General features: G+C 41.8%; 2 protein-coding genes across 3 annotated transcripts in view; both read left to right on the plus strand.

The window, feature by feature from the left end:
- The window catches only part of LOC138788829 (ras-related C3 botulinum toxin substrate 1-like), a 55,384-nt gene extending 54,906 nt beyond the window's left edge, over positions 1-478 (plus strand). For both annotated transcript variants that reach the window (XM_069967152.1, XM_069967151.1), the window contains exon 7: positions 254-478. The gene's annotated coding sequence lies outside the window, so the exon portion shown is untranslated. The remainder of the gene's footprint in view (positions 1-253) is intronic.
- Positions 479-23,935: 23,457 nt separating this feature from the next.
- Positions 23,936-27,156, plus strand: part of LOC138788828 (ras-related C3 botulinum toxin substrate 2) — a 69,660-nt gene continuing 66,439 nt past the window's right edge. Inside the window, exon 1 of the mRNA XM_069967150.1 lies at positions 23,936-24,069. Within this exon, the coding sequence (XP_069823251.1) occupies positions 24,035-24,069 (35 nt within the window). The 5' untranslated portion in view covers positions 23,936-24,034. The remainder of the gene's footprint in view (positions 24,070-27,156) is intronic.

Here is a 27,156-nt window from a genome sequence, read left to right on the forward strand (position 1 = left end):
CCACAGACATCAGCAGCATCAATGTCTCCTACATGTATCTGTGTGACTTTTACTGATGCTTTCCTTTCCCTTAATATTCAGATATGCGGCTCTTGCTATTAAAATGCTAATGATCATGATAAATGCCTGTCACTGGCGCCATTTCTTGTGAGACGTAAGATACAGAGGGCAGGGTATATACCGTATACAGCTCTTACTGCTCGCATTGCTTCAGCCACGCATTTTCCTATTGTCTTTCTTTTGTCTTGCACAGGATTGCAGAAAAGGAATCCCCGGCTTGTATCCGAAGACGATGCCATAGTCCGTACGCCAAACAGTTGTGTTTGCTTGATCCTTCTAAGACCCCAAACCTGATGTTGTAGTATCTAACACATTGTTCCCTACTATTACTGTTTTTATTGTAACAGTCAATCTTCATGAATCTTTCTCAATTTGCCATTCTGTAAGTTCAGAATTGAAATAAAAATGTCTTCTTGTGTATGCTTTATATACATCGGTGCTTGAAAGTTAAAATTTTCTATAGTTCTGCCTAAATTTGACCTAAAACTAGGGATGAGCGAACTTTTGAAAAGTTCGGTCCGGTTCGATCCGGCGAACTTTTGTGAAGTTCAGATTGGTACGAACCGAACCTAAAACGAACCTTGCTATAACAGCGGAATAATTGGAGCTACAATGGTGGAAGTCTGATAGGGTAAAGTTTCATTTAGTTGCAGTTGCTATTACAATGAAAAAAGTGAAAAAAATCAAAGTGCAAAAATAGTGAAAAAAAATTAGCCAAGGTGTAAGTGATTACTTGGGACATAGGACACAAAGTTCCTTGGACCCACTAGGGTGGAAAACAAACATTTGACAGTGGAACCAGCAGCAGTAAAAGTACTGTATTGGACCCAGCGTGGTTGAAAACAATTGACGGAGGAGGAGGCAGCAGCACTTGATTGCACCCAGTCCAGTATGGTTGAAAAGAGACTATTGGAGGAGGAGAACAGACAATTCACGGAGGAGGATGTTCGGCCTTGGAGTGGTGGCCTGGGAATCCTCGCTGATGTTGTTCAGCGCACTTTCCAGAACACGGACGAGTGGGATGATGTTGTTGATCCCATAGTCATGCCTGCTCACAAACAGAGTCGCGTCCTCAAAAGGGATCAACAATTGGCAGGACATGTTCGAAGAAACCTGTGCACTATGAGGTTTATCACATGTGCGATACAAGGTGTATGACTCAGCCCTCCTTGCTGCACTGCAGAGACAATGTTCCTCCCTTTGTGGGGTACAACACTTCCCACCGTTAGTTGACCTGGAGTCAGCCATTCATATATCTCCTTCTCCTCCCTGATGGTCCGGAGGAGCTCCTGCCCACTGTGTCGATGATTGCAAGCTGGTGGAGGCAGAACTGGTGCCCTAAAGCACCGGGGAGGTGACAGTGGCAAGAATGGGCTAACTTTCTGGTGGTCTTCTGGGAGGACCCAATGGGCAGTAATAGACATGCATTGCCCTTGCCCATAATTAAAGGACCAGACATCAGCACTGGGGTGCACGGTCTTGGACACCAAGAATCCCAATGAGTCGCCAAAATTTTTCTTCAAAACTGTGCAGTGATGGGACAGCTGATGAGACTTCTTTTTTTTTTCTGGGACAGTGATGGGACTTTTTTTGGACAGTTTTTTTTTTTTTTTTTTTTAACTTTTTTTGTTGCGGCTAAACAGGGTTCTCCTTTTTTTGAACCTTTATTGTAAAGATATGAACTGAGATTTTCCCTAAATAAATTCGATAAACTTGAAGACTGAAGTTGCTTTCATGTGTCTTGGTTGATACTCACAGACAGCTGTCACATTACATTTTTGATTAGGCAGCACCCAGGTATATGTGAGGAGACTAATTTAAGGTCTCACTCTAACAGGGGTGACAGCACACATCTTGATATTCACAGAAAACCAGGATACAAGGGATTATAGGAGTAATAATCCCTTGTATCCTGGTCTATTCTGTGAAGAAAGTACAATTTTGCGTCGCTGTTGTTATTTTTACCAGATTTGTAACAAAATTTCTCAAAGTTCGGTACGGTACCGAACCGAACTTTTTGCAAAGTTCGTAACGAATCTGGTTCGTAATGGTTCGGTTAGCTCATCCCTACCTAAAACCACATCAAGTCCAAAAAGTTAATAAATTGAACAAAATCAAACAAATTGTTAAAAATTGCATATGAAAAGAAAAAAAGGAAACACAGCGGTGCTGCATGCATGTGTAGGGAGAGTAACTCTGTGAGATGTGTATGTGCAAATTACACAAATGCACACTTACCTGGTTAGGTCATACATATTAGGCAGGACTCTAATGTAGGCTTGTAGGTGTATAAGGAGGGCTGCTGCCTTCCACCTTCCAATTTCCCTGGCTGTGTGATTGGGGCCAAAATCCAGATCACCTTGCAACAATGGTGGATTCTTTGGCGCTCAAACCTCCAAGCTGAAGCATTGTCACTCCACTTCAATCAAGAAGCAGAGATTCCCAGTATTATTTTTAACTAGATGCGTTCTTTATTGTAGTTTAATTAAAGTGGAGTGACTATGCCTGAGCTCAGAGGTTTAAGCGCCAAAGAATCCACCATTGTTGCAAGGTTAGGCCATTTTCATACACATAAGTTGTGTATTAATAACAGCCATTGTTGCTGATGTGCAACAATGGCCATAATTAATACACAACTTATGTGCACTGCAATTAGAGAATATAGTATGCACTCTGGCTGGGATCGCTAGCGGCGGTAAAAAAAACCTGACATGTCAGTTTTGTGTGGCCATTATTCATTGAATAGCGGCCGCACAAGCCTGACAGGTCACACAATGGAGAGTGGGGCTTCGGCACAAGGATCACAATTCAGAACAAATAAAGATCATCCAGCAGATGCTTCAGTACCGGCCGGGATGATCTTCACTAACACCGGGTCACAGAACGGCCGGTGTTTCACATTGTGTGCACATGGCCTTATCTGGAAATAGTTAAAATTTTTGGTTAAAAAGTTTGTAAATTTTTTCTTTCAGAATCTGGTATGATCCCTTCCTCAACATTTCTATTGGATTAAGATGAGGACTTTGATTTGGTATTCTAAAACTTTAACTTTTTCATTAGGTTAGACAAGCCTAAACTGCTGACAGCTCCCTATCGCACGCAGGGGCGATGAGGATAAAGGTATGTCTCTTACCTTCATCCTCTGCGTGTTTCCGTGCTGTTTGTAGTGTAATCCTGTGTCCGGTAAGACCATTTGGAGCTCTGGAGGTGGGGATACCACCCTCCGAGTGTCAATCTGTCCTAGGCCTCTTCTAATGATTATCAGTGGAGTGGGCCAGATTGGTGCTAGAGTGAATTGTCCCATCAATTAAATCTTGCCATCCTGGCCCAGGACTGGACATCTTTTCTTTGATACATTATGCACAGTGGCCATTTTTTATTCACATAGAAAACTATTTTTCATTGCAATTTTGAGTGGTCTTTTTATAAAGTTTTCATTCAACTTTTTTTTAAACAAGTTTTCACACCATCTGATCATAAAAAGACATACGGGAAAGTGATTCTCCCATATGTCATATACAAGGGGTCTAATTGTGAAAAAAAAAATCCCTGTTGAATATATTGTCCTCGGCATGGACTTAGTAACAGTTGGCAGTCGTCCTTGCTGTTGCTTAAGAACACCACTCTTTTTTTTTATTATTACCAGTGAAATTCACATAACTATACATATCAACTTATTAGCAATTAACGTGTTCCAATAGGATCGCCCAGGGATGTATGCTAAAGCTGTCATTACTAGCACAACACTTTAGTGTTACAGCCCACCAGGGTGACATCTTTGCCCTGGTTACAGTACACAGCTCTACCCAGGCACACTGCACCCGATCTATGGAATCTATACCGCTAGACAAGGTAAACTGGCACTGCCAAAGTTTCATGCTGAACCTGATCCTAGATGTTCTGTGCATTGGGATTGGGATATCATGACAGCAGCGGTCATAGTTTTTTTTATATATTACCCAGCTACCTGAACACATTAAACCCCTCCCCTCCTAGGCTAATTTTCGCTTTTGAGCTTTAGTTTTTTCCTTCTCAGGTTTAAAAGGCCGTAGCGCTTGCATTTTTTCACCTACAGACCCACAAAGGTAGACTTTAGTATAGGCAGTTTCCTTTGCATGTACACATTGTTTGGGGTCACTGCATCTTTTCATATTAGGGTCAGTTGCTTTGGTGGCGGTTGAGTCCATTTAAGGTGTTAAATTTCCTCTCTGTGGTGGCTCAGGAGTCAGGTGGAAGGTGCAGGCAAGTTATGGTGGACTCCTTTTAACACATAGAGGATGTTAAATGGTGGTGAACAGGTGAGGTGGTGAGCCTTGGAAGTGGCCAGCCTTAAGGATGTCAGAATGGTAACGTAATCCAGGGGCGGGCACAGTGGTTAAACACAGGAGTATGGATCCTCAGTAGGGTCATGGGATCCTTAAAGTAGACTGGCTCTGCTAGAATGGCAAGCCAGAATGTGCCGCCCCCTTTATTGCTGTATGGCAGACAGTTGGGAATCTCACAGTATGCGTGAATCCCAGTGACCTAGCACTTCACTTGACTCCTGTGATTGCTTTAGTCCTGTGATTTAAATAAAGCGTGTGGCCATCTTGTGGCATGGTCTGTTGGAGCACATCAACAGGAGCCTGCTAAAAATGAGCTGCACAAGTAGGTAAGTATAGCTACCAAGAAATAAGAAGCTTTGGGAACCAATTTAAGTTGAAGTGTAAATGACCACTGGTTAGTAAGAGATTGTCTACCTGCTGGTGGCCCCCAGAGCCTAGTTGAACTAAGTGGACTAGTGGGTAGATGAATTAACTGACCTTGTTGTTTTTCTTCAGTAAACTCATAGCTGCTTTTTGCTAGAAACAGTCCACAGTTTGGCTATGTTCACACAATGCCAAAAAGACTGATATATATATTGTGTGTGTGTGTGTGTGTGTGTGCGTGAACATAGCTTAAAACCACACACAACCTGATGATAGGTGTTTTTTCTAATCCTGGATAACCCCTTTAATCCCCTTATTCCAGGCATAGACACATGCTCTAGTCTAGGATCATTTGTTCTATAGGACGCCAAAATACCAATCTGTATGTTTTGGGAGTATGGGAGGAAACAGGTGTACCCAGGGAAAATTCACATATGTAAAGGGAGAACATACAAACTATACAGCTGACTAAATGTGATTATGTTGCTGGTACACTGGCTCCATGACCAAATCAATGTAGCATCAATCAAACAATGATACCTGAAATGAAGACAAGAGGGGTCCAGCTACTGCAGTCTTCGGAGTAGGACCAGTAGGATGTCCCCTCGCGAAGGAGTGTATTTCTGTTTGTAGCGCTCATATTTAATACTAATGTTTTAAATATACTTTGTTTCCATTTTTTTTATTTCCTCTAATATTTTCTCTGTTTAGGCACATCAACAAGGTGTTTTTTTTTTCTTTTTTTAGAATTATCACTTATTCTGCAGCTTGCAAAACGATTCACAGACAGACTCTAATACCGACCCCCTTCTGTCTTAACGTAAATGCGCATACACACACACACACACACACACACACAAACACATTTATTTTTTTTAATTTAGATAACCAAAACTAAAAGCAATACATTGTCTCAGATATGACCAAACAAAATGCTTGTATAGTATGCCCCCTGGTGGTCATTAAATGCATTACATAAAAAAATTACAAATCATTATGTGATCCTTAATACTGAACAGCAAAAATAAGTGTGGTACCATGTTATCCAGAAACATTGATGTGATATCAAAATGTATCTATCACTATTCACCACTTGTGTCCTACAAATGCACAAAAAGTGAAACAGCAACCTACAGGTGCAAGTACTTACGATACACACTCCCCCCAGTGTACCCACGATAAAAGCCTGCTCTATAGATATTTAAAAAATGAGGATCTTAGCAAACCATGTTAAGGTGTCCTCAGAGACATCGTCCTACTCTAGCATTTCCATTCTAGCAATGGCCTCTTCTGGGCTAACATTGAGCCTACAAAATGGGCAGATGGGTGCCAAATAATCTATTTTTATAGCACCCACAGGACATGTGTTGAGTGCAAGCCAACACACCCCACATACAAAACACAGGTAGCCACACACCCCACATACAACAGAAAAGAGCAACACCACTCCAATGCCTCTGTTCACATTGTAGATTTCACGCCGCATGTGGCTAAGATACAAACATAAAGCAAAAAGTGCAACAGCAACCTACATACAGCATCCAACCTACAGTGTGAACAGAGGCATTGGAGTGCTGCCGACTTTTCCTTTTTTTCTTTAATGTCCTAAGAATGGGTCAATAATTGTTATGGTTTAGGATCAGATGTTCTGACTCATTCTACTGATCAGTCAGGGTCTGAAGATGACTTTGCTGCCATCTGTACCGACCCTGACATCCCCACTCTGTGTCTTTAAGACCTTGACAGCCCCTTGGCTTGTATTGGAAGTCCTTCCAGATCACAGGACTCCTGCTTCAGCCATACTGTGCTTATTAACTCTGTTTTGAAGAGGTTGTTCCAATATTGAGGAAAGGAAAAAAATTAAGGCTGGCAAGCCTGGTGATGGGCCTGGTCTGGATATGGGTAAAAAGGTTAATAGGTTTGATTTATAAAGACTAGCGTACTCATACACCGGTCTTAAATGAAACGCTGCCGTCTTTTCCATGGCAGGATTCACTAAGAGGCGCAGGCCTCTTAGTGAATCTGGCTGTATAGGCACCCGAACCTGCGCAGCAGCTGGCCCGCCTCCAGTGCTTCAGCCCCAGCTGGTGCCCGGTAATAGAATTAGAATAGAATTCCATTGATATGCAACACTTAAAGTGAATGTATCTGATAGTACATTCGGTTTAAAGACGACAGTGGTCAGATACCGCTCCATGTAATACACATATACAGCTCCATGTAATACACATTCTTTATCCAAGAGTGTGTTCTGTCCTATGAAGGTCCAAAACCAACACCTACTATGTTTGAGGTATATAATAATGATGATAATTAGAGATGAGCAAATCACTGGAAAATTTGTTTTGCAAAATTTGTGAATATTCCCCAATCGTATACAAATGAATTTTTATTAAAACAGGCAAACTATAGTAGCTACAATAGTCGGACTATTACAGACTAGCGATTTTTTTCATCAGCTGTTGCTGTTGTACCCAGTGTATAATGAACAAGAGTCACCTCAGAGTCACCTCCCTCAGAAAAGCACCTACAATCCCCTCTCCTCTCCATCCCTATCTCTCTGTATTTCTCTCCCTGCATAATCTCTTGCTCCCGCCAAAAGACAGTTTTGCAAGCTAACATGTGCAGCTGCCATGTTTAGCGAATTTGCGAAGTGAATTTGTGAATCGATACAAATCGAATTTAATACCCAAATCCGCTGTCACATTTGCTTCGCTCATCTCTGATGATAATAATAATATTAACCCCTTCATGACCCCGCAGCGCAAAATGACCCCTATGACCGCACCAGTTTATATTTTTGCGTTTTTAAATTTTCCTCCCCTTCTAAGAGCACTTTCATCTTTCAATCTAAGGGGCCATGTGAGGGCTTGTTATTTCCAGGAATAGGTGTACCTTGTAATAGCCCTTTTATTCTACCATAACATGTATGACGGAAACCCAAAAATATTATTTATAAAAATAAAATAATTTAAAATTGGAAAAAAGAATGCGATATTATAACTTTTGGGGGGGGTTCCTGTGTCTACGCAATGCACTATATGGTAAAAGCAACATAATTCCATTATTCTATAGGTTAATCCAAGCACAACTGTATGCAGGTTTACACAGATTTTCTAATGTTTTTTTTTTTGCAATTAATTACTAATAAAATTGCCCTATTGCTTATAACAGTTTTAGTTTTTCACCTGTGGGGCTGTATGGGGTGTCATTTTTTGCGCCATGGTCTTTAATTTTTATTAATACCATATTTGTGTAGATTGCATTTTGATCACTTTTTATTATTATTTTTTTTAATATATAATGTAACAAAAAAATCTGTAATTCTGGTGCTTTTTTCCTTCTTTTCTTTTACGCCGCTCGCCATACGGGATGACAATTGTTGAATTTTAATTGATCGAACAATTACACACACCAAGGTATATAATATGTTTATTTAATTATTTTTATATGTTTTATTTCTATAATGGGATAGGGGGGTGATTTTTCCTTTTTTTTTCCTTTTACACATTTTAAGTTCCCTTGGGAGAGTGTTATCGGTGATCTGCTCATTGAGCCTGCCCGTACTACCGGGTTTTTTCCATCCTCTGTGAAAGATGTGGCTTACATATTCAAAAGTGTTGTGAAGTGCACCATCACACAAAGAGAATTTTCTGTGGCCTGTGCTTCTTGAATTAAAGATTGCACTAGAAAAGTTTGCTCTTCTTCCTTAGCAGTAAGGAGTTTTCTTTTATTTGAAGGTCAGAAAGTTGAGCTTAAATACTTTTTTTCTGTCAGCTAAAAAACTTTAGACCAAATCTCAGAAGCTATAAAATCAATGGGCTCTAAGTATGTCAACAAATTAACGCTATAAACATGCGGACATGGGGACACAGACTAACTTCTGCAGAAACAAAGAGTCAGATATGTTGTAGCCTAACATACCTCAGTATTCTTTTCCCTTATATCTGCCGCTGAGGAAGAGTTTGGAGGCCTACCATACAACTGGTCAATTTTACTGGGATTCTTGTGTTTGGGTTACTTTAACTACATATAAATATCCATCTTTAGGTAATTTAATCTAATAATCTAATACAGGGGTCCCCAAACTTTTCAAAAAGGGGGCCAGTTCACTGTCCCTAAAACCGTCGGAGGGCCGGACTATAAAAAAACAAACTATAATCAAAACCCAGTGCAACATCTCACACTGCTCCGGGATCCGCGGTCCGTTGCACATCTCCGTTGCAACAGACCGCATATCCCAGAGCAGTATAAGATGTGTGCCCTGCCGCCTGCCTCCTCAGCGCTGCACGGACCCCGGACCCCGGACCCCCCGCCCCGGATGTAACCTGGAAACAATCTCTGAGGGATCCTCCGGCAGGGGCAGTGATGACATTGCTGCACTTGCTGGGGGATCCCTGACAGGAGGGATTCCGAAAGTGATAGGGGCCACGACGGCAGCGGCGTGGATGCAGGGCAGGGGCAGGGATAGGCAGTGGTGTGGAAGTGCGACAGGGGCCGGATAAATAGCCTCGGGGGGGGGGGGGGGCGCATGCGGCCCACGGGCCGTAGTTTGGGGACCCCTGATCTAATCAATCTAATAAAAATACCAAAACACTACCCGTAAGTGTCTGAACGCTTACTAGATGATATCTCTTCTATTTAGGGCTGTATTACAGGGCCCGACATAACACTATAAGCAAGCGCTGATCAGCTAGATCAGCGCTCACTAACCTAGCCCATACACGGCTCGCTTATTGTGCAGCAAGCGCTGTTTATTTATTATTAGTGATGTCTGTGCAGCTCTTGCTATGGTGAAAAAAAAATAAAGAGAATACTTACCTGTCCAAGCTCCCCCGCTGTTGAACATGTTGATTCTTCAGCACGGAGAGAGGAGGCGCTTGAGCCCCCAATAGACTGTAATTATGACAGGGAGGCTGGCAGGATTCCGTGGCGGAGAATTCCGCCAATTTTGCTCCGTGTGCACGGAGTCTTAGGGTGATATCAGCAGGTTACATTTTATTATTTTTTTTAATTTATGGCACACTGGCATTTAACATAGTTAAAGGGATACTCCTCTTAGCATGTTACCTTCTCAGCTTGTCATCCTTCCACCTTGTTTCTCCCATAGGAGAAATTAAACTCACTGCGGCTATGACTGTTGCCTACAGACACAGAGAGTGGTTGCAGTCACAATGCCAGGCCCCTCCCATCAAAGAGAAAAACTGCAAATCAAAGTGAATCATTTAGAGGCCAAAGGTCCAGATTTGTAGTCATTAATATACATTTTTGAATGTGTCCATAAAAAAAGACAGACAGCCAAATATCAGTAGGGATTAGCTAAAGCCAAGTCCGTGTAATCCTGCTTGTCAGATATTATAAAATTTTGTAGAACATTGATCTATCAATAGAAACTCTTCTCTGTAAAAAAAAAAAATAAAAAATAAAGATTAAAACTTAAAAAGACAGAAGCCCCAGTATGACCCCCCCCCCCTTCCAGGGAGAGATACCTGAGTTGCAGGCATAGATTTTGTAATCAGGTTCTATCATGCTATCATGTTGATCCTACAGTACAGTAATGAGGGTTCAATACATGAAGGTCGCTTCAGCAAAAGGTTATTCTTCTCCCAGGGGATTCTGGGCAAGGTCCTGGTGTGTAAAGGCCTTTAGCTGACATTCCCGGTGGGCTTTGTCACTAACATTCTTATTTAATTTGCATTCATACAAGCCTATTAACGTAGAATGGGCAGAATATATTTTATAAATAGTGACAAAAAAAATCTCTGTGTGTGCAGATTTTTTTTACTTTTGAGCCCCAGTCTCCAAAAACTAAATTCCAGCTCGAAAAAAGACGTGAATGGAACTAGGGGTCCTATTAGTCAAAGCGATTTTTAAGGATTAACGATAAACGATCGCAAACTAGATTATTTATCGTTAACCTGAAATCGTTCACCATATTACACAGAATGATAGCCGGTATATCAATCATTAGTACGATTGTACAGACTCCATCTGATACCAGCAAAAGAATGAATGATGTGGAATGACACTGAAGGTTAGCGAGCGATGATTTTAGGGTCAGATCTAAATGAACGATTTTTCAATCGTTTCCTGCAATTACACGCAACGATTATCATTTGAATATGAACGATATAACGATTTTTTTGCACCATAATCGTCCCACGTGAATTGGCCCTAAGTTGTAATACCACACACAAGCTAAGGACAGGTGTGGAGTTGTTTTTGTAAAAACTTTATTCAGTTTTTCACGTCCTGGATAACTCCAGATTGGGGGAGGGGGCATGTTTTTAAATTAAATGGTATCAAAAAAATATAGAGGTTTTTATTGTAAATTACTTCTATTAAAAAACACCAGCCTTCAAGTACTTATCAGCTGCTGTATGTCCTGCAAGAAGTGGGGTATTCTTTTCAGTCTGACACAGTGCTCTCTGCTGCCACCTCTGTCCCTGACAGGAACTGTCCAGAGCAGGAGAGGTTTTCTATGGGTATTTCTATGACAGTTCCTGTCATGGACAGAGAAGGCAGCAGAGAGCGCCGTGTCAGACTGGAAAGAATACACCACTTCCTGCAGGACATACAACAGATAATACATACTGGAAGACTTACCCGGTTTCCTGCAAAGGATGATGTCCGACGGCGGCGCTACGAGTCATGGGGGATGGGTGAGTTAACTTGTTTGTTCTTTTCACGCCCGCCCCCACCCCACCCCCTGCCTGCAGTTGGTGGGACTTCTCCTTTAAAGTGATTGTACCACCAGGCCCAGGCTGAAGCACTGGAGGCGGGCCGACCCACCCTTAGTGGGAGGAAACCCTAGCCCCTCTATGATAGTGTTCTATTGTATCTAATGGAGTCACGTCATGGAGGGGCTGGAGTTTCCTCCCACTAATGGTGGGTCGGCCCGCCTCCAGTGCTTCAGCCTGGGCCTGGTGGTACAGTCACTTTAAAGCATGCAAGAAAATCCATGCAAAATGGGGTGTACAATTTCATTTAAATCTCTCCTCATTTTGGGCTTAGACATCCAGTGGGCGTGCCCACTCAGTGATTGACAGCTATTTCTGCATGCACACTCATATATAGATAGCTGTCATTCACTTAGTAGGACCACCCAATGGACTTCTAAGCCCAGAATGAGTAGAGGTTTACTCGAAAAAAAAAGTTCTGCAAAATCTTTTCCTATAAACCTTTGTTTATCAATCTGCTCAGCTCTTCCTGTTATGTAATGCTGGTAGATTGATGAGCCTTTTCATGACCCTTATGATCAAAACCTATTATATTGCAGCTACATAGATTTTTTTTTTATTATTTTTTTTATAATGGATGAATTTATCTGATTCAAAACATTTCATTGACGACCTGAAAGACGACTTTTGTTAATCATTTACGCACATGTTTTCCTTGGTTACTTTACAATTCCTTGACCTCCTTTTCACCGCTGAACCTGTCAGCTGCATTATTCCTACCGCTAGACATACATAGTTACCTTGACTACTGTACTACACACCATTATACCTGGCTTACCACTATTTCTTATGGTCAATTTAAAAGAATTAGGAAGAGCTGTACATGTCACTGAAATGTTTCGCTTAACCCTTTAAGAACTGTGGAAATTTAAATTTTAGCATTTCCATTTTCCTTCTTTTATTCTTAGAGCCATAACTCTTTTATTTTCCAACTACGGAGCCATATTAGGGTTTTTAAAAGTTACAAAAGATAAAAACGTAGGCCTACATGTTTCGGGGAAACCAGGCGGAGTGCTGCTCTCTTCGAGTCATCCCTATAGAACGAGTGTTTAATCCAAAACGAGGAGGAGATTGGGTCCGTCTCCTACGCAAGCGAGAGGCTTTTTGGATTCTCCGCTTACAAACCAGGACACCCAAAGGTTTAAACTTTAAAACGGAGTCTGTACTGCCGTGATCAAGGGGGGGGGTTCCCCGAAACATGTAGGCCTACGTTTTTATCTTTTGTAACTTTTTATATGCCTCATAATAAAGACAACAAAACTTTTTTTTGGACGCTGTGGATCTTCTCCTCCTTCTTACAATAAAAATATATTTACTGAAAAATTAAGGTTGTGGTTTCAAATTATAAAGTCCTGCAAAAACCCTAATATGGCTCCGTAGTTGGAAAATAAAAGAGTTATGGCTCTAAGAATAAAAGAAGAAAAATGGAAATGCTAAAATTTTAATTTCCACAGTTCTTAAATGGTTAAGTGAAACATTTCAGTGACATGTACAGCTCTTCCTAATTCTTTTAAATTGACCATAAGAAATAGTGGTAAGCCAGGTATAATGGTGTGTAGTACAGTAGTCAAGGTAACTATGTATGTCTTGCACTGCACAAAAATTGCCTAACAGGGAAGAGTATCGCAGCTAGAAAGATTGCACCTCAGTCAACATCATACCGTCATATACCATCATATAGAACTTCAAGGAGAGAGGTTCCATTGTTGCCAAAAAGGCTCCAGGGTGCCCAAGAAAGACCAGCAAGCGACAGGACCGTCTCTTTAAAGTGTTTCAGCTGCAGGATCGGGCTTCCAGCAGTGCAAAGCTTGCTCAGGAATGGCAGCAGGCAGGTGTAAGTGCAGCTGCCCGCACTGTGAGGCGGAGACTCTTGGAGCAAGGCCTGGTCTCAAGGAGGGCAGCAAAGAAGCCACTTCTCTCCAGAAAAAACATCAGGGACAGACTGATATTCTGCAAAAGGTACAGGGAGTGGACTGCTCAGGACTGGGGTAAAGTCATTTTCTCTAATGAATCCCCTTTTCTATTGTTTAGGACATCTGACAAACAGCTTATTCGTAGAAGACGAGGTGAGCGCTACCACCAGTTTGTCTCATGCCAACTGTAAAGCATCCTGAAACCATTCATGTGTGTGGGGTTGCTTCTCAGCCAAGGGAATCGGCTCTCTCACAGTCTTGTCTAAAAACACAGCCATGAATAAAGAATGGTACCAGAATGTCCCCCAAGAGCAGCTTCTCCCAACCGTCCAAGAGCAGTTTGGCAATTAACAATGCCTTTTCCAGCATGATGGAGCACCTTGCCATAATGCAAAGGTGATAACTAAATGGCTCAGGGAAGAAAACATAGAGATTTTGGGTCCATGGCCTGGAAACTCCCCAGATCTTAATCCCATTGAGAACTTGTGGTCCATCATCAAGAGATGGGTGGACAAACAAAAACTAACAAATTCTGACAAAATGCAAGCATTGATTGTGCAAGAATCAGTGGCGAAATTTGGTGGGGGCAAAGGGGGCGGTCGCTCCAGGGCCCACTCATGCAGGGGCCCACTGAGGTCTCAGACTGTTAATGCTGTCTGCAAAAGCTATTGCTTTTGCAGACAGCCTTAACACATGTCTGTAGTGACCGGGGCCCCCAAGAAGCCAACAGCACCTGACAATAGCGGGCCCCCTGCTCCTGAGGGGGCCCCTCAGCTGTCGGATGCAGAGCCCGGCCAGGGCTGGATCTTCTCCCTGCATCTTCCTGCTTCTTCCTCACACGCTGCTGCTGGCCCCTCCCCCTCACTGTCCTACAGAGCTGGTATGAGGGGGAGGGGAGGGATCAGCAGCTGCAGGGATCCTCACCGTCTATGGCTGCCAGGGAGAGACTGAAGACGTCCAGCAGCAGCTCTGACGGAGTGAGGCTGCCGAGTGCTGGAAGATGTCAGGTACTGAGTGAGGACTGTGAGAGGAGTGACAACACACACACAGACAGACACAACCACCCACCCACACCACTGACCAAATGATCAGGAGGAGATATACTGTACATATATGTATATATATATATATATATATATATATATATATATATATATATATATATATATATATATACAGTATATGTGTGTGTCTCCTGCTGCTCACTTGGTCACTGCTGTATATATACGGTATGTGTACACATATATATATATATATATATATATATATGACCAAGTGAGCAGCAGGTTATATAAGTCATAAGTGACCGGCAGGATATATATATATATATATATATACAACTCTGACTTGCAACAGCTGGAGGGACTGAGTGTGACATCCTTGCTGTAGTCAGTGTGTAATGGAGGTCACCCAGCTTTTCCAGTGTCCTGTAGTCAGCATAATGGAGGTCACCCAGCTTTCCCAGTATCCTGTCGTTAGTGTCATGGAGGCCACCCAGCTTTCCCAGCATCCTGTATGTCAGTGTGTAATGAAGGTCACCCAGCTTTCCAGCATCTTGTACTCAGTATGATGGAGGTCACCCAGCTTTCCAGAATCTTCTATTCAGTATAATGGAGGTCACCCAGCTTTACCATTATTGTACAATGGAAGTCACACAGCTTTCCCAGTATCCTGTAGTCAGTATGATGGAGGTCACCCAGCTTTTCCAGCAATAGTACTCAGTATGATGGAGACTGCACATGGGTCTGTACTAGGGATGGTCCGAACCCGCCGAGGTTCGGGTTCGGCTGAACCCCAACACTCGGCATCGGATTCCCGCTGTCTGCCCGCTTCGTGCACTCCGTCCAAACTCGGTTCGGATCATCCCTAGTCTGTACTAAACAGAGGAGGAGAGGAGTTTACTACACATAGGGGGCAATACTATAGAGAAGCCTACACCCCAGAGAGGGGGGGGGGGGCAATACCACAGAGAGGCCTATACTACACAGAGGCTGCATAGAGGGGGCTACACTACAGTGGAGTTTGTATAGAGATGAGGATAATGCTGGAGCGAGGAGCCTAAAATGTCTCTCTAGCAGATCCTCTGGAGACAAGTCATGGTCGGAAAAGTCTTCATGATGTCTGGAGCCAGATGGAGACCAAAGGAAAAGTGAACAACCTTGAATATATAAAAAAAAAAATCGCAATTCATGCAGAGAAGCCGCCTTCTGTGAGTGACTGAATGATGTTTTTGTATTTGGTAGAACACCGGTCTATGCCGTATTTCACACACTGCTTTTTCCAAGTAACCCCAATCTTGATGAAAGCCCCCCTTCCTTCCCCAGTGCTGAACTGAGTACGGTCCGGGGGCCAAAGGCCCCCCACATCCACTCTGATCCCTAGCCTTCCTCCTCATGCAGCAGCCACACTCTCTCAGAGGCCATGCTAACTTGTGCCCCTTTATAGAGCTCTTACCATGGTGAACGCTCTCCCTCCCTCTACTGCTTAGCCCTTACCACATTTTTACAAGCGCCCCCAACACATTGGACCCCCTTGCTGTACCTGCACCATCATGTAGTTGCAAATGCAGGTATCTATACACCTTATGCTAAAGTAAGTTAAAGGGGTACTCCAGCAATTTTTATTTTTTAAAATTAACTGGTTTCAGAAACTTATATAGATTTGTAAATTACCTCTGTTTAAAAATCTCAAGTCTTCCAGTACTTATCAGATAGATAGATAGATAGAGAGATAGAGAGATAGGAGATAGATAGATAGATAGATAGATAGATAGATAGATAGATAGATAGATAGGAGATAGATAGATAGATAGATAGATAGATAGATAGATAGATAGGAGATAGATAGATAGATAGATAGATAGATAGATAGATAGACAGGAGATAGATAGATAGATAGATAGATAGAGATAGATAGATAGATAGATAGATAGATAGATAGATAGATAGATAGATAGATAGATAGATAGATAGATAGGAGATAGATAGATAGAAGATAGATAGATAGGATAGAAGTGGATATCTAGCAGCTCATCACATATCTTGGATTGTACATGGATGATCACAACCAACTCACCCCTTTTAATGTCTAAGGCTGCGTTCACACTACGTATATTTCAGTCAGTATTGTGGTCCAAATATTGCAACCAAAACCAGGAGTGGATTAAAAACACAGAAAGGCTCTGTTCACACAATGGTGAAATTGAGTGGATGGCCGCCATATAACAGTAAATAACTGCCATTATTTCAATATAACAGCCGTTGCTTTAAAATAACAGCAAATATTTGCCATTAAATGGCGGCGATCCACTCAATTTCAACATTGTGTGGACAGATCCTTTCTGTGTTTTTATTCCACTCCTGGTTTTGGTTGCAAAATGAGGACCACAATACTGACTGAAATATACGTAGTGTGAACCCTAAAAGCGTATTACCTATACCACTATTATTTTTAGGCAAAGATAATCTGGTTAAAAGGGTTCTCCAGAATTAAAAGAAAACAGCATAATTGTTTTCTTCCAAAAACAGTGCCACCCCTGCTCTTAGGTTGTGTGTGGTATCACAACTTGGCTTCATACACTTTAGTCGAATACCACACACAAACTGAGGACAAGAGTGGTGCTGTCTGTGGAAGAAGGCAGCTATATTTTTCTAATCTTAAGCCCTTTTACTTTTTTTGTGGTTCTATATTTCAGATGTAGAAGCCTCCTACACTGCTCTTTATCCTTATTCACTATAAGAAATGTAGAAGAATATTCCCTTTATTATTCAGAAATCCTTGTCACCTGCTGAGGTTTCCTATGGGTAACAATGGTTGGGGGCCCACTTAGACTCACTCTCCCCCCTAGGCTGAACCCCTAGCTACGCCCCTGGCAAGAATGGACTGCTATCAGTCAGGATTTGGTCCAGAAGTTGATTTAGAGCAGCCAGGGAGAATTGCAGAGGTCCTGAAGAAGAAGGGTCAACACTGCAAATATTGACTTGCTGCATTAACTCATTCTAACTGTCAGTATAAGCTTTTGTTACTCATAATATGATTGCAATTATATTTCTTTATGTGATAAAAACATCTGACAAACACACATAAAAACCAGAGGGCAGGAGATCATGTGAAAATATATTATTTGTGTCATTCTCAAAACTTTTGGCCATGACTGTATATCCAACAGTTTTCTCAGGTACAATGACTATACTTCTTATTCCAGTGAACTTTTCAGTAAGATTGTCCTATAAAAAGCTGGTGTTAATGCCAAGTGCTAACTCAGACTCTATGGAAAATAAAGGTGGAATCTGATTGGTTGCTAGGGGCAACTGAGCCACTTTCACTTTACACCATGTTTGATAAATCTCCCCCTATGTGCTTGATGCACAATGTGAGCCCTGCCACTTCCATCTTCACAGACATGCCATCATTCCAAAAATAGAAAAATACTATAGCACTCCTCTTCTTAGACTTGCCAGTCTTAATAAATAAGTATATAACGAATAAATACGGGATGCAATAGTTACCAACCCTAGTGTCCAAATAGGGTAAAAAACAATCCAAAGTGCAGCAAAGGTAACAGCATCTCACAAGGCGGAAAAGGTAAAAAAGTGGTTGTTTATTCCAGCATGGCACCAATACAGCGTTTCAACCACAATGGTCTTTTTCAAGTATACAAGATTCGAAACATAACATGGTATATAAAGCACTTACAGCCAATCGCTGGTGTAATCCAATCAGTACAATTAAAAACATTTAACCCATACCACCCCTGTGACACAATCACTATATACATAAACTTTATTAGAACTCACAAAAGGTGCTTCATAGGTTAAAAACATACTTAGAGAGACCCACCTCCCCGCAGCTGCGATCTCCAAATAGAGTGAGGAAGGAGCGCGCATTGCGCAGATGCCGGCGTCTTGCCACATCTAAAGTGCATGCGCTATCACCAGCCAAGCACAGTGTCTGGGCGTTACCTCGAGCGGTCAGCTGACCGCTGTCATAGCGACCACAGACGCTATACTACATAGATATCAGCAAACCCCATAGGAAGTCCATAATCGGTAAAGCGCGTCCCAGCTTATATTAGATGCCAACCAGTACTTCTTAAGTCATCATCTGAAGCAAAGTTCTTTATTGGAATACAGGCTGGAGTTCAGGCTGAAATCGAAGCTTGGTAGGTATTGTCGTCGTGCAGCACTCTTTCATCCACAGTATCTACGGAGTTTATGAACACGGACAAACACTAATATAGATGGTAATGTCTCTTATCTCAAGGTCGCACTGATAGGGCTACAATGTCCATTAGCTACTCAGACGTCCTAGGGAGTATTCTCTCACCATGGTTCCCGTGGCATCGCTGCGCAGTTCACACATAGTCTCCTATGCGTGTCTGCTACTCACCGGTAGCCTCGGATCCCATTCCACAAGGTTTAGAGTCCACTCCAGTAGTTGAATAAGGCCCCAATCCACGTGCGTATTCACCTCTGATTTGGCTGGAACAGACCTTTTCATGTTGAATTTCCGTCCGTGTCCATAACTCATGCAGAAGCAGATTGACATTGTGCAATCAATCCACTATGCAGATATGATAGTATAACATAGCAGCAAACTGCGAAAACAGTAATACACCAGATATGAACTTGTATCAACTTTGTAGGTGATTGCTTCACCCAAATCCGACGCCTTGGCATTCTATTAAAATTCTCCAACAGAACATAGGGGTATTGCTGACATCTTCTGTAGTAATAAACTCCTCCTCATAGTACATCTTTAATTTGGCAGATCTCAACCCGGGAGGGTGTCCAATCTGTAAGTAATAAATAAAACATAATTAAAAACATGTAAAAACTGTAACAACCATATAAACAATCCCATAATACGGACTTGACGCAAGTCAAGCAACACCTTATATTACAAGTTCAATCCCTTTGGGGCAAAGTGCCCAGCAAAAAAATCCACTTTAACTCCAGCTTTTTTAACTTTAGCTTCCTATCACCACCTCTCACTAGCGGTGCAACATGATCTATTAGACGGAACTGTAGTTGACTGATGGTATGTCTCGCTTCAAGAAAATGTTGGGGAATTGGCAATTCTGTTTTCCCTGTCCGGATCGTGCTTTTATGTTTCTGGATCCTCACCCTGATTTCATTAGTGGTCTCCCCCACATAGTATAAACCACAAGGACAGGAGATGATATACACAACATAATCAGATCTACAACTAAATCTTTGTTTAATTGTGAATTTCTGTCCTGTGTGGGGATTACTAAATGTATCACCTTTCAGCATATTACTGCAACAAGAACAACTCAAACATGGTAAACATCCCATTTTACTGGTCTTAAGTGTGGTTTGTCTAAGACCTCTAGATATGCCAACATCTGATTTCACCACCATGTCTTTGATGTTACGTGTACGTTTATATGACATCATAGGGGGATTCTTAAACTCCTCTATCTTAGGGCATCCCTTAGCAATAATACCACAATTCTTTCTGAGAATGTTTGCTATTTTACCACTTAGTGGTCCAAAAGTGGAAATAAAGGGTATACGTTTTTCCATAGTGCGCATTTTAGGTTTAAATAGTTCAGTCCTTGGCATATCCAGAGCCCTATTCTTATGTTTTTGGACTAGTTGTGGAGGGTATCCCCTGGCAATGAATTTCTCACACATAGAGTTCAATCTGTCATCCACTACCTCCTCTTGACCAGCCACTCGTCTGACTCTGAGCATTTGGCTCCAGGGTAGTGACTCTAGCATTCTCTTTGGATGGTTACTCTGAAAATGTAAAATGTTATTCCTATCCGTTGGCTTTACATACAGATCGGATTCCAGTCTACCATCGATTTTAAAGATGCGTGTATGAAGGAACTGGATTTCCACCTGTGAGGACACTAGAGTGAATTTCAAATCATCATGTATAGTGTTCAAATAGTCACGGAAACAAAATAGCTCCTCCTCTGTCCCCTCCCACAAAAGAAAAATATCATCTATATACCGGAGCCAGCAACGGACATGACTCCAGAAAGATGACACATACACGAACTCCTCCTCCAGGAACGCCATATAGATGTTCGCATACGTTGGGGCCACATTCGACCCCATGGTGGTCCTGCAACGCTGCAAGAAAAATTCATCGCCAAACACAAAAAAATTCTTACGTAAGACGAATTCAAGCAGCGTCAGGAGGAATTCCGTGTGTTCTGGAGGCATGTCCGCGCTGGTGAGTTTCTTTCGAACTGCACTCAAACTTAGATCGTGTGAAATAGACGTATAGAGTGAAACTACGTCAAAAGACGCTAATATGCATTGGCCTGTAACATGCAAGGTAGAAATTTTGGTTAAAAAATCAGTTGTATCCCTAACATAAGAGTCCGTTTTCTACAGCAAAGTGTCTGAGTATACGGTCAAGAAAAATGGCAACATTAGAGCAAACTGAACCTCTTCCAGAAACGATTGGACGCCCTGGAGGGGCGTCCAGACGCTTATGGATTTTGGGGAGCATATATATAACTGGTGTGGTGGGGTTCTCAATCAATAAATACTCGTGTAGATGCTCATCAATAATCCCCATCGTCATTGCATCAGTCACCAGTTTCACTAGTTCCCTCTGGAACTCAAAGATGGGGTTATTCGATAGTTTAGTATAGACCTCCACATCATAAATTTGTCTATATACCTCCTGTTTATAGGCATCAGTGCGCATCACCACCAAGGCCCCGCCCTTGTCGGCGGGCTTGATGGTGATGCGTACATCCGACATCAGCTCCTCCAGAGCTTGCTTTTCTGGCCTAGAGAGTACAGGTGAATTATGAATTATGTACAGGTGAATAAAAGTTGCTCACATTAGTCAGACCTGTATCCTTCAAACAGAGCATATTGTCCTGTTTGTCTTTAGGTTTGCTTTTAGGCTGTTCTGAAAAAAACACTTTCAATTTTAATCTACGAAAAAAATTATGTAAGTCTAGGTCCAATCTGAACCAATCCATAGAATAGATGGGACAAAATGATAAACCTCTAGATAGTAAATGCAATTGTTCATCGGTTAGAGAAATATCAGAAATATTTACCACCAGGGAGTCTTGGGCTATGTCGGTGGATTGCGTTTCACTGTCGTGCGAGTCACCCTGTTGTTGTTGTTGTTCTCTCTTACGTTTCCTCCAGTGTTTGCGCCCTCCTCTGCGCGTCCGCCTCCTGCATCTCTCATTAGCCCTTTGTCCAAAAAAGGTGCTGGATTCCTTCCTGTTGCTCCTTGTGTTGAGTCATCTGTAGAATCAGATTCGCCAGTGAAACCAAAGTCACGTTCCTTCCTTTGTTTAAAGTTTTTTTCCATGATTTACTTTACGTCCTCTAGGTTTTTTCTTTCTGTCCTGTTGAAAATCAACTGAAGAATGCCAATTATAGACTTGTCCATTATTATAATCATCCATATCCCTAAACCATTTATTTTTCTTTACTTCCTCTATATCTGTACCAAATTTTTTAATATTCGCTTCCACTTTCTCAGATATTTGTGTCCATTGCTCAGCAGGAATCAATGTTTTAAGTTGTCTTTCAAAAGTCAAGATTTTAACTTTACTATTCTCCACCTCTGTTTGTAAACATTCCACATTGAGTAACATAATGTCAAATGAAAATTTGTTGCATATCTGTTTAAATCTTGTGCAGAATTGTTGATTGTGAGGTAATAGGTTAGGTTTAACATGGGATCTCAGACCTCTGGGGATATGTCTCACCTTCTAATATTCAGATAGAGTCGAGAGATGTAATTCCATTGATACAAGATGTCTCCGCTCACTTTCCCACTTTCTCCGTAATAGGTCCGCAGTTGGGGTATGTAGAAATGCACTATTCGGGATAGAACCAGCCATAATACGTTTTGCGTCATCGTCCGTATAAGAAAAAGTGCTTGCTTGGTCGGAGCCGCCATTCTCCGATCCTAATGACAATTATATACCATGTTATGTTTCGAATCCTGTATACTTGAAAAAGACCATTGCGGTTGAAACGTTGTATTGGTGCCATGCTGGAATAAACAACCACTTTTTTTACCTTATCCGCCTTGTGAGATGCTGTTACCTTTGCTGCACTTTAGACATGCCATCATATCACTATCCAAACAACCCGACACTGGTGGTCCACTAAGTTTTATACCACCTGGGCAAAGTACCTCTGTCAGGTATCACACAAAGGGGATGAATGTGCTTATTTGTATTTCCCCACTAGGTGTCACTCTCTGTTGTATAACTATGTCTTTACTTGGATGAGCACAGCTGATGAATAAAATGGGTTAACATGTTTTCTGTCCAATCACAGGTGCAGGTGCTTCCCGCACTTTCCTACCTATTATACTTCTTCTCTCTCCTATCTCCAGACAGCCTCACCAATCAAAGTAGGCTTCAGTTTCCCATATAAAAGGGTGGTTAGTTCAGGAGGGGTAACCATCCTCTATGATACAGCTTGTCGACGCCAGGCATCTTTCTCAAGTATTTACAGGACAGTTACTAAAGCAAGGAACTGATCCCCAGTAAGACAAATAGCGGGAAAGCTGAAGTATCTTACTGACTATGCATTTCTCTTCTGAGAAACCTCGAAAAGTGTGCTACGCCCAGTTGTAAAAGCTGGGGCTCGCACTACCTCACAGGGTGGTCACCAATACTGTGTAGGCAAAAGGCGGTCAGATAGCAACTTATCTAAACGTGAGTACGAGTATTCTTTACACTCTTCGTCACTACTACAAACCCCCAAAACTGTCCTATACCTACTCTAAGCTACCTCAACTACCTCTCTTGCTATTCTTCACCTCTGTCACCTGTACCTGCTCTTGAAGTTTTTACTAGTATTTTTGACTTGTATTGCACTGAAGTCTTTCTCAAGTAAAAAAGTTACCTTGTTTAAGTGCTGGACTATTTTTGTGTCGTTGCACCTGCACCTACACCTAACACTTGGGCTACCCCTTTTCAAGCACAGTGCTGTGTGCACTGGGGTGGGTTCCAACACCGCTTCTGGCCACTGTGACAAGTGCCCAAATGTACCCAAGCCCAGCTCGCACGGCACCTGTACTGTATAAAAGGCATTACTACCAAATGGGGGCACAGTGCAGGGTGGAGAAGTATACCTGGCCAAGTGAGAACATAGTCACAACCAGTTTTCAGGGAGTGTTGCAGCAAGAAAAGACTGACTTACTATACTATATACCAGAATATGACAGACAATATAGCGGAGTTTAGTTTGTGGCATGCAAACAGTCAATAATACAGCAGATACAGTAAGAGAAGTCGGTAGTTTTCCTTAAAGTCTTTGTAAATTCCCCTCAAAAAGAACCTTCCCCCGTCTCCAGGTATCACCTCACTCAGAAGGACAACAGAGCCAAATTGACATAGAAGCTGACACTACAAGGAAGTAAACCTATGAAGAGTAAATAACGTAGGTGACATGACAGTTGTTTGGTGGTGAAAGGGTTACAAGTTACAACTTTTAGTTCCTGTATAGTTGGAGAAATATCTTTTCCTGTTTTACAGCATTGAGCACTTGTGGTCTGTTCTCTGTGTAGACATCCTCCTCCTCCTCCTCCTCTCTCTATCTTCTAAGTTCCTTTTTTTTCTGTGACAAGTGCATAGAACACAAGATCACTTCTCTAGGCAGCCATGCAGGCCATAAAGTGCGTCGTGGTGGGAGATGGGTAAGTATAAAAATATTCACTATATCTATACAGTAATATAAGATGCGGTGGGCACTAGGTATATACTGACACAGCTGAGCGCCTCGGGTGCACTTGACTTAGTAGATACGGCTTTGTGCTATGCGACATACTTCCTGTGTATGTGGTTTATGCTGTGACTTTCATCATTGTCGGCCCTTATAGATTTATAGAATTTTCTATTTTCTGTTTTTCTATTAAATTATTCCCTATAAAAAATATGAGGCAATTGCTTAAACAGCAATTCTATAGTACATATTACTTATGGGGAAATTGTGATGGGAAGTCAGGTGACTAAAACTCCTCTCTTTTGTCTGAGCCCATTGGTAGACTACCAGTATCTGCCTTGTGTCGGGAGCTTATCGTAGGGAATATAAAATTCCCGTCCTTCGTTTGGGTAATACTAGGACTGATCGTGTTAATACTAATGGCTGTTGCAGCAATTGTTTCTTGGGTTTGGAGAATTGTAATGAACAGGAAGACAGGGCTGGTCAATGGTGTGAATGTGACCTGACAGTGGAGTTGCACAACTGTAATTGCATCATTGTAACTAGAACCCACCCTCGCAATATAAACATATAACCTAGTCATGTTATTAAACTAACCATTACTAATTCATCTGGATGATGGCTCCATGGAGAATCACAGAAGTGTATTTATCACCTGATCATTATATACTGGGCTCTAGGCCGTTCTTTCATTTGCTGCCAATGTGGTTTGGCATCCTGCGTGCCATTACTACCTAGTGTCTAGGTACCAACTAATGAAATTGTCTATTTTCTTCCTTATGGTGTTACTGAGCCCTGTCTACCAGAACTCCTAGTTATTTAACAGTTTCCTTCCTCATACCGTATAATTACACAGACGTGTTTACTTAAAGACTATGGATACCTTTGCACTGAATATTCATTACTGTTCAAGGGGAAGTTCCCTGAAAAAAATATTTTCTTCCAGATCAGCTTGTCCAAGCAAATGTTAGAAATGTTAGAGATTTGTAATTTACTTTTATTAAAAAATATCAAGCTTTCCAGTACTTATAGGCTGCTGTATGTCCTGCAGGAAGTTGTATTCTTTCCAGTCTGAAACCCCTCCTGCTCTTCAGACTGGAAAGAATACAACTTCCTGCAGCTGATAAAAACTGACAAGATTTTTTAGTAAATTACGAATCTCCGGGACTTTCTGTCACCAGTTTATTTAAAATCTTTTTTTTTTTTTGTTAACTAGCCCTTTCATTTGTTTCATGAGTGCAAAATTTAAAGGGGTTTTCCAGGATTTTATTTTTTTCCTTCAGAATAGACAATCAATCATCATGTAAGGGGTCTGATTGATCAACCTCGACTGATCAAAAATGTTGATGTCTGTGTGTAAAGTTTTTATTTTTTTCAATAACAGTATCACTTTAAGAAACGTTCTATATAATTTTCATTAAAATTTCCTTAATTAACTATTTCACTGCCTCTCAGAAAAAGATAAGATAAAATAAGGATTACTTTCTGCTCTCTTGAGATCCCCATACACTTTAGACTAGTGTTAGGGGCATAGATAGGATTCCTGGGGCCCTATATCCAAAAAACAAAACTGTATGGGCCCCCATGAATGCTGTATGCCCCCCACTCCATGCTCAACTGACCCAGCGCAGAGTATTCGGGCATTTGCTTTTTGAGCTGGAGGTGCAATGCTCTCCTGGCCACAAGACAGGCTGGCAGGACGGGAAGGCTATGGCTTATTGCTTATTGCCAGAGCTTTTAACTATAAGCGTTTATCACAAATGCTTACAGTTAAAATGGCAGGAGCCTGTGGGCCCCATTAGTGCATGGGCCCTGTAGAAGTGGTGTGGTTAGCCTTAATGTTAGGTATTCTACTGACCACTGTTGGCTGTCAATCTAACGTGTGTGGGACTGTCCTGAACGACCACTGACAGATGATGTTGTTGGTGGTAGGGGTGGACTGTGATGAAAAATCATGGTCAATCCCTTTGTTCAGAGATGGATAAGCTGCAGGAATAGCATTCTCGCTGTAGCTTACCCCTCCCCATAGAGAACCCAGGAACGCTTGGCTGTGCCAAACATTCCTGTGTATGGGGAAGATGGGTGGCGGGCAGGAGGGTTATACATCAGCTTGGATTGGAAGACAGTCCATCCAGGCAGTATATAGGAAGGATAGTGCCCAAAAAGGAGTTTGCAGGGGAGAATGACATGGTCTGTGTACAAGTGTATAAAGAAAGTAAAGCTTACTTAGAAAATGTTGCAAATGAGAGGTTTTTTTATTTTTTATTAAGGCCTATTAAAAAAATGTTTATGCACTAAGGCTATGTTCACACAACGTATATTTTCGTAAAATCACATCCGTTGTACAACGGACGTGATTATTACGAAAATATACGTTACCTTTCCTTCTATAGGATCCCGGCTGGAGTGTATATACATGATCCCTAGCTGTGCCGCAAACAACAGCTCGCTCCATAACGTGCAGTGGAGAGTTCTGATGTGGGCGCGCATGGATGCGCCCGCATCAGAACTCTGCGGCCCGAAAGATCATCCGGTCGGTACTGCAGCACCGGCCGGGATGATCTTTTCAGAGAACGGCCGTTCCGTGACCTGGTCGGGTCACGGAATGGCCGTTCTCTTATGACTTGGGAACATAGCCTAAGGTATAACACAAGAACTTAAAAAGTGGTTTCAAAGGTGTCCATGGCCTTTAACCTCAGGTGTAGGTTTTAGCCTCTTTTCACACTGATTTCCATTCATAATGACGCATCAGATACTGGCAAATCCTCATGGATCCAGTTGACTATAATGGGGTCCATCAGGTTTCTTTTGGGTCCCCTGTATTTTTTTTTTATTTCAAGGATAATGTTATGCAGGATAATGATAATGCAGATTGCAATATTTTTTGATAGAAGGACAGATCAACAACAAGGGCTCTGTATGCCACTCGACTGACACAGAAGCCATATATAGAAGATTAAAAAAAAATTACATCCTGATAAAGAAACAATGAATCAATAATATCATCCTTTTGAAATTGCCAGGAAAGTAGTTACATAATGGCACTTCTCTATTCTGGGGT

The sequence above is a fragment of the Dendropsophus ebraccatus genome, chromosome 4 (genome assembly GCF_027789765.1).
Source record: "Dendropsophus ebraccatus isolate aDenEbr1 chromosome 4, aDenEbr1.pat, whole genome shotgun sequence".
NCBI lineage: Eukaryota > Metazoa > Chordata > Amphibia > Anura > Hylidae > Dendropsophus > Dendropsophus ebraccatus.